Source organism: Anarrhichthys ocellatus, unplaced genomic scaffold, assembly GCF_004355925.1.
Source record: "Anarrhichthys ocellatus isolate YVR2014 unplaced genomic scaffold, GSC_Weel_1.0 scaffold25, whole genome shotgun sequence".
In the NCBI taxonomy this organism is placed as follows: domain Eukaryota; kingdom Metazoa; phylum Chordata; class Actinopteri; order Perciformes; family Anarhichadidae; genus Anarrhichthys; species Anarrhichthys ocellatus.
The window spans coordinates 4179001-4187718 of record NW_022280055.1 but is presented as its reverse complement, the minus strand read 5'-3'; the positions used below and the strand labels follow the sequence as shown (position 1 = coordinate 4187718).

At 41.9% G+C, this 8718-nt stretch overlaps 1 protein-coding gene across 1 annotated transcript in view; it reads right to left on the bottom strand.

Annotated features, from left to right (window-relative positions):
* ncoa1 (nuclear receptor coactivator 1) overlaps positions 1 to 8718 on the bottom strand; it is a 44242-nt gene that overhangs the window by 9920 nt on the left and 25604 nt on the right. The window contains 6 exon segments of the mRNA XM_031861514.1: positions 367 to 459; positions 1396 to 1575; positions 3317 to 3494; positions 3626 to 3732; positions 3910 to 4076; positions 6670 to 6775. Coding sequence (XP_031717374.1) covers positions 367 to 459; positions 1396 to 1575; positions 3317 to 3494; positions 3626 to 3732; positions 3910 to 4076; positions 6670 to 6758 — 814 coding nt within the window. The 5' untranslated portion in view covers positions 6759 to 6775.

Here is an 8718-nt window from a genome sequence, read left to right as displayed (position 1 = left end):
CACACACACACACACACACACACACACACACACACACACACACACACGGTCAGTCTACACAGATTTCAACATCTGCAGTAGCCGGGGACGAGAGGAGGTGCACTCTGTTTACATCGATGATGCTTGGAGCTCAAACAGTCAAAGGTGATGAACTGTTATTCCCTGATGTAGAACATTTAATGTTAAGATATATTATCAGCCCAGATACTTGTTTTGTTGCTGTTGTTTTCATCCTTCCTGATGCACGTTCACAATAATGTAGTACAGGAATGCACTGCTGTTTTCTTGTTTAGCAAATAGGCCACAACTACAGTTCGTTGTGCAACTGTTTTGCATAATGACAGTAAATTATCCTCGGCTCCTAACCTGTGGGGTCCTGCTTGGTGATGAACGACTCAGTGCTGAAAGGCTGGGCGCGAGGTATCCGACAGGCAATACAGATCAGGCAGCTCTGCAGGTCTGAGGAAAGAGAGGACACAAGTGGTGAGGTGTGTGTGTGTGTGTGTGTGTCTGGTACTGTATGCCACAAACAAAAAAGAAAGAAAGCGTAACGGATAAAAAGTACGACTATGGATAAGTACCTCATACAACCAATGATACCACAATGATCAAAGCTTACCTCAACCCTCTAATTCACACAAAATACTAAATGTATATTTTTTACAATATCCCGAGGTGGTGAAAAAAGTACATGACAACCTGTCAAAAATCAAAAATCTGATCATTTTGGTTCCGCTATATAAAGGAGAAGCTGTATCAGCCAATCAAGGCTTGGAACTGTGTCATGCCAACAACAGATGTTGGAACTCAAAACCTACACAAAAGTAGGACGACGTCGGATACCGCGAGTACAATTCTACAATCCGCGAGAGCCAGGTCTTATCAAAATGAATAAAAGCAGGCAGAGTTCAACAGCAGAGTAAATCTGCAATGCAGGAACTATGTCATACTTCTTATCAAGGCCATTGCACCAACGGCTCCTCAAAAAAATATGAAAGCGTCCTGCAAGAATCTTGCCGCAGTCCAACTGGTCAGATGGAGGAAGTTGGGATAGTGGAACATTGTTTTAATACACTTTCACTCATGACAACAATAAAAAGGGTATTTATGGAGTATTTAACATCCTTTTAAGGGGACACAGCCCATGTTTACTGCATACAAAAATAAATCTATATTCTGTCTTATAAATATACAGTATCCATAGAACTAGGCCTTTTCAGAAAGAAAGGTGAAAGAAGAGAGCAAACAGTACAAAGATATCATATTATAATCAGCTTCCCTTGCTTAAATCCTCCGTATTGATTTGAATAACTCTACAATCTTAAGACTGAGCGCCTGCACACCGCGTGTAGTCAGTGTGTGTGTGTGTGTGTGTGTGTTTGTGTTTGCATGTACCCTCTCCCTCCTCCTGCATGGTCCGTAGTTGGGACACGGTGTAACACTGCATGATCTCATATTGCTGCCGAGCCTCCGGGTTTTCTGAATCCAACTCGTCCGGTGGCCTCTTCAGCATGCGACAGTTGAAGGTGTGGCTGTTCCTTCGGCCGGGCTCCTGTGGCCACTGCACGCCGTTTACTGGACAAGAGAGGACAATAAACACAACAGTTTAATATCAATGACAATTTACGGTTTTAATCAAAGCTAAAAAGAAATACTTCCCCTTTGGGAATATGTTAAAGGTAGCCTGTGGATTATGTTTTTATGAGCTGGCCCCCGTTTTTTTATTTAGTGATGCAATACACATTGCTGCCTTCGGTTTCGCACTATTCTACTGATTTACTGGTGGCCGTATTGCACCAACAAATGTAGAAGTGCGCCAGCAAAGGCAGGGAAGAAGAAGACTACTTCCAAGTAAACAGGAATTCAGCCGTTAAACTTAAAAAAGAAAAAGAAAAAAGGTTTTGTAAATGTTTTATGAGGAAGGATTCGTTGGTACGTACACAATAAAATACTTAATATGATATCTTGATATAAATCACAGTAGACAAGTCTAGGTCACCATGACCAGATCAAGTGATTTTGTTTCCCTTGATTTAAAAGAAGAAAAAAAAAAAAAAAAAAACTGTTGGAATTTCCTTTTTTGCCATCAATGATCTGTTTGCACTAGAACCTTTCTGGGTCCTGGGGTCCGTTTCACAACACTTTTAACATGAGATAATCTCACCTTGCGCTTGTTTTCGAACATTAAACACACTATTTAAAGCAAACGCTATACTTGCAATCTGTGTACAAGCGTACAAAATATATACATGGTAAATAAATTGTGAAGTGTGTTTGCGTCTAAGCAATGCTCGCAAAATGGCTATTGTGAAACGAGCACCTGCCCACTGAGCCCAGTCCAACACAGTTCCTGCTAAATCTCCTCTTGTCTCATTTGATGTTTTTTTTTCTTTTTCTTCCAGGGCTGCTGGAAGATGCCAATTTTGTTGAGTGAGTAATCACTCCTGGATCAAACAGAATGCAGCAGACTTGCAGATGTTACACACAATATTATGAAAAGTGGTATTTTTCCGCATTTTGCCCATTCAAATGTTTCTTTTTGGGTCGTTACAGCGCCCTAAAAATCACACCCAGATGTACTGAAGGACCCTCCTGTGTTACTGAGGTGGCGTAACTGATATTTGTGTCTAGTTCTCTATGAGAGTGGGTTTCCCCACTCAAGATCTCCCTCTCTGAGAAGAAGGAAGAGCTGTAGTGACTGGCACAACATTAAAAGAGATTACAAGATCAAAACAATACAACGGCTCAACCGTGACGCCTACTGCCCTCCTTTATCTATTGTCCTCATACGATCCCACACAGGCCCGCTACATTTTTTTTTTAAATCATCAGTGCTTCTCAAGGTTGCGGCTAAGAATTAAAACAACATTATCACAGGGAAGAAACAGTGTTTCACTCTTCCCTCGCTCCTCAAACTCCCCCACACATACTCTCTACTCTGACATACCGTTTCTTCGCTCTCCTGGAACATTCTTCAGCTTTGTGAAGAGCACTTGTATCTGAATCCATTCAAACTGTTCATAGTTCATCACGCTGCCTTTCTTCATGGCTCTTCAAATGTGCTTTAGCTACAGTATTCTCCATCAATGAACCAAGTTAATTATCCGTATTATGGACTGTGTTCTGATTTTGCTGCCAATACTGATCTCCTTAACAGGGTCGTCAGCATTGAAACTGTCAAATTTGAAGATACTGAAAATGCAATTACCAAATATCTTTAAAAAAAGAAAAGTTGGCGTCTTAAACCGATGATATAAAGTGTTGGACAGCAGATTCACGCATACCGAGTTAAAACCCACAGTCCCGGCTCACTCACCCAGGCTTTTGGGCAGCAGATTGCGAACAAATTCATTGTGGTCTCCCACGTGGAGCATGCTGTAGACACTCGAGGTCATCAGCTCGCCCTGGGCGTATCCGAGGTAGCTCGTCACGTTCTCTGAAACAAAGACGATGCGGCCCTCCCGGTTGACGACGAAGAAGAACCCATCAAGGGCCTGAAATGAGGAGAGGAAGAAGAGTAAATAATTAATTTAAAAAAAAAAAAATCTGTGTGTTGAGTTGGGAGTAACAATCCCAGCGGTGGTGGTGGTGAGTAAATGTGTGATTGTGTGTGTGTGTTGTTCACCTCAAGCAGCATGGGCCCCAGCGCCTCTTTCTCCACCAGCCCCTGGCTACTGGAGGAGATGTCGCTCTTCTGCACCTCATCATCTGGAGACAGAAGAGCTGCTTTCTCTGTCAGGGGTAAACAAACGCAAATCAGAAAACCTTTGTAGAGGCTGCAGACAAAAAAATATTTATTGTGAAAAATGTCTTTCCAACACCGCAAATCTAAAGCATGCGAACGTCTTCAAAGCAGCATATTTGGTTAAGCCTTTCACAAATCAGTCCATTGTGTGCGTGTGTCCTCACCCTGCTCGCGCCGTTTCATCTGCTGGATTTGGTCCACGGTACTCTTGAGGATGTGGCACTTGTCGGGCTTGGAACTGAGACTGGCAATGTCGCCCATGTTGGACGACAGCAGCTCAGCCAGCTCCTCGATGTAGCGGCACTCCAGCTCCCGTCGCCGCTTCTCCACACTGCGAAGAAAGGGAGCCCGTTCACTCGACCGGGACGGACGGACAAACCGCAAACTCGGGCCACGACTGTCGCCCGGCGCGGAGGCATAACTATCATGTGATCAGGTTTCCTTTAAATGTATGTTTCAATAGAGAACTGTGACTAAAATAATGTACTATGAACTTAAAACTTCCAGTGTTATCTGGTAACAATCTACAACAATGTAACGGAGACACTGTTTCCGAGTTACCTTTAATAGTTTTTTGTTATTTATTTGCCACGTATACATCGATACTAATATATCTGCAATAAGCTCAAAATAGAAGATTTACATGTCAAGCTCTAATTGGACAAAACAAGAGATTTGAGCTCTGAGGAGTTGTGATTATTATTTTGCTGATTACCGACACTCTAAAAATGAATAAGAAAATAATTTGTAGCAGTCCTGATCTTTACTTGATCTTCTGATACTTCTGTTTAAGTCCGTCTTAACATGGTGCGGTTTAATGTAAATGAAACATTTGAACATCTGCTCACGACAGTTTGTTTCTTTTTCAAACAACAGGTGGTTTAAATGATCAGTTTCAGAGTTGGGAATTGTTTAAGTAACATCGCAATGTGCTGTAAAAAGTGCCGTGGTTTTTCAACCGGCTGCTTGTGATTTCTTTCTGTGATATATAAACAAGAACGTTGCCGTAAGTAAAAAAAACATGGCAACTTAAATCTGCCTTTAACTGGAGCGTCTTCGGAGTCTATGCACAGCCTGAACAATATTCTCCAGATTCAATAATACACTTCCAAACCGACGAGTTGCAGCAAGGTATGTGGTAAACATGAAAAATAGGAATGTGTGAGTGAGTGTGTGACAACAGCAGAAAAAGTAGGTCAGTGCATTGGCCTGCCAGAACACACAGGCGTGGCGACCAAGGGAGGGGGGGGGGGGGGGGGGGGGGGGGGTGAGGACGCTGCTGAGTGTATGCGCAGGTCAGTGGCCGCATGTAGCTGCTGTAGAAATGCTAGCTGGGCTGTTACACCAGCTATTGGGCCCCACACACACACACACACACACACTACATTCATTCTTCACCACTACATGACCTGCCTTAAACCTGACCCTGACCTAAAACTTTAACCCTAAAACATGCAAGATCCAGATGATTGTATCTTTCTTCGCTCAGTGGCGGAGGAAGCCTTCAGATCCTTTAACTGAAGTAAAAGTACCAATACCACACTGTAGAAATACTCTCTGACAAGTAAAATCACTGCATTGAAAATGTTACTTAAGTAAAATGTTTGTATTATCAGGAAAAAGTAGTTAAAAGTACTCAGTGCAGAGAAATGTCCCCTGTGACATTTCTCATAACTCATCTAATAATATTTGAGTAACTAATGTCTTGTGATCTTTCAACAGCAAAGGTCACGCATTTCTTTTCATTATCAATCAAAGTGTGTCCCCAATTAATATTTTGACTTACCAGCCAAAAGGACTGAAATCTACTCTCTACTACTCTCAGTAGTTTTTAATGACGTACCCCGAGTTAACATTTCTGTTCACGTTAGAGCAGTGGCGGGCCGTGCATTTTATACCTGGGCCTTCACTGCTGTCCTGCAGCTGAAATACCACCTTATAACCACATTATGGCGCCACAGCTATTATTCATTTTTAATGCTGTAACTATGTACATCTTCGTATTAAACCATTCGGTACGAGTCGTTTGAATAATGCTAGAGCATTTAGAAAATGCAAAAGCCTAAATTCAGGAAAATATAATGATCTCAGCTGGTCTGGCTGTGGGACCTAACATCATTCCTTAATGACAAGCCGCGACCCAAAGAGATTATCATAGGATTTTACTTTCACAACTTGAACATTGAAGTACTGCTCTGCAATGTCTTTCCTCGTCTCAGCCCCGTGTCATGGTGTGTGGTACATCTTACTCGGGTCAGAATGCCCATATTTGATTGGCTGAGCTGCATCACGTGATGTGATTCACTACCCATCAGCCTCTGCTGGCTGTTAAGTTTCGTTTCACGATAGTCACGTGCTCGCCCACTGACCAATCACAGCACACTCTGCACCTCGCGGCAAAGCTACACATGGACACTGAGCGGCATGTAATGCTGACGTCATTATAGGCTGGCTAGCAGGCTCTGATAGTCAAAGAATGCGCCCAACATGTCAAACTAAAGATCTGATTGGTTGAACACTATGACAATCAACAATATCGTCCCCATTCACTTAAACTGCACTGGATGCACCCGAGAGTCTGCAGGCCTCTGCCTCTGTTCTTACCTAGAGACACAGAGGTGAAATCTGATTGGATAAAAGCTCTACTGAAAACAAACTGCACTGGAAGCAGAGCAACTGAGGAAGACAGTAGCTGTGCAATGAGAAAATAAGATCATGGGAAAAATATTTATATAAATTATAATACATGTAGTGTATTTAAGAAAAAATATTAAATTATAAAATAGATATAGCTTTGTGATTCTGTTGAGGCCAGCAGAGAAGACCTTGCAGGCCCTGACGGCCCACACTGCGTTAGAGTTGTAGTTCTGTAATGTTTGTAAACAGTCTCGGTATCAGAACAAGGTACGAGGCCGGGTGTTTACCTTTGCCCCGATGTGTCACATGGTGAGCCCTTCCTCTTGCGTGAGTCCGGCGTGGCAGGGTCCAGGGGGTTTTCCCCTACTGCGCTCATTTTCAGCTTTAACTGACCTGTAGAGGAAGAACACACGGTACGGCAAGGAAAGGTCGTTAATGGAATTTTCCATTTCATTAGAGCAAGTACTTCAGTAGTTTTCCCAAAACCTGATACACAAGTGTAAGTAGCTACTGAAACTGTCACTACTCCCAGCGACACCATTCTTTGAATACATTGATGAAACTGTACAGCAGGGTATCGAACTGTATTTATTATACGGCACAATGTTCGTGGTAAGGATCATAACATTCACCGCTCATTTGAACTTTGGTTTGAGGTCACAGTTCAGCCGAACAAAAACAGAAAAGCAAAAGATAACACTGTTTTTTATATTTTAGGTTTGTAAACAGTTGCACACGGACCGCAACTTTAAAATATCTGAATTAAAGACACAAATACAAGCATACAGTCGACACTTTCACAAAACTCTCCATAGATAAAAATGAAGAAAAAAAAGTGATGTTAGATTTGACGCACAAAAAAGGCAAAAGAATAAAAGCCGCCGATCATTAGAAGTGTAGTAACAGTAACTCTAGCTGCAGTAATGGACAGGATTGAATTATACTTTTTATTGGGGCTGTACCGAATAGTTTAAAGCTCCTTGCATAACGTGTTATTGCCGGGTCTATTCCTTGTGCTTAAACCCGATATTTCAGCCCAGTTGTAGATAAAAGATAAGGCAACACTAATATGTTCGGCATTACACTATTTATAGAATAAGGTTTCAGTGGTTGCTGCATTGTTTCTGAATTCTGACTGCGATCCAAAACGTTTCCAATAACCCCAGAGCGTTTAAAAATATATTTTTAAAAAAGGACATTGACGACATTGTTCATCTCAAACGAAATATTCAGCTTCAATTCCTTGTTGTTGTCATTTAGGCTTTTCAGAACACTAAAAAGCGGTTTGCTCTCCCGCACAGCAACACAAAATCTGATTTATTTTTCTCTCCTTTTTGTTTAGGGTGATGACATCGTACAATATGACGACAGACATTTGAAGCTTCATTTGAAAACCTCAAAAAGACGCTTGGAATTGTAAAAAGATGACATTCAGTCGAGCCCTACGCATAACATTTAAACTGCATTTAATTTGGTATTCGGACGCAAAAAGTAACATAAAGCTCTGCAACAAACCTGCCTGCTGGTACTGAATCGCCTCTATAGACATTTCCTCTGTAGTTTGTGGGAATGCATGTTGTGGATTTGCATTATATATATTTATTTTTTTATTTATTTATTTTTTAAAAAGCCTCTGTAATATTGTGTCTCTTATGTCTCTAATATCCCTCTTCAGTCTCCCTTAATGGACTCGTGCCCGTTCTTTTATCTACTAAGTCGACCGCCTGCACCTCTCTCGCTGCGTCGGGAGGGTAACCGTGGCAACAGGCAACATTTGACGAAGCCCACTGCGTGAAGAGGAAGAGTCCACGGGGTTCGTGCACGCTCCATCAGGTCAAATAGTTAAGTGAAAACCCTTTGGATGCCATCAAAAACTGAATTTAAGACCATTCCATTAATCCATACACTCAGACAAATCCACAAAAAGCAGTAAAGGAGGTGAAGTTCTGTCGTGTTTAGCAAACTGTAGAGACAGGCGGGGTTTATTATTTCATAACTAGCCTGTTGTTGACAAAAATCAGGTTTCTAAAAGATTTTCCCCGAGTCTAAAAGCCTTAAATGAGCACTGTGCACATCAGGATGGACTCAAGTCTCTTAATCTGTATAATCTGTAAAATCACATCCTTTCTTATCTCAATAACTATCCGTAAATCATAAACATACACAAATAAACTACAGACAAGCACAAAAGTGTTTCAAATTCAGGGGTTAACCGCACAAAACAAGCAGCCATTGTCACGGTGTCGGGTGCTGCCGCAGGGCCACGCTGCTCACAAGACGCTAATCTTTCCTGACTAGCCTCGTTTACATTTCACCTCAAATCCTCTCCCCCTCCC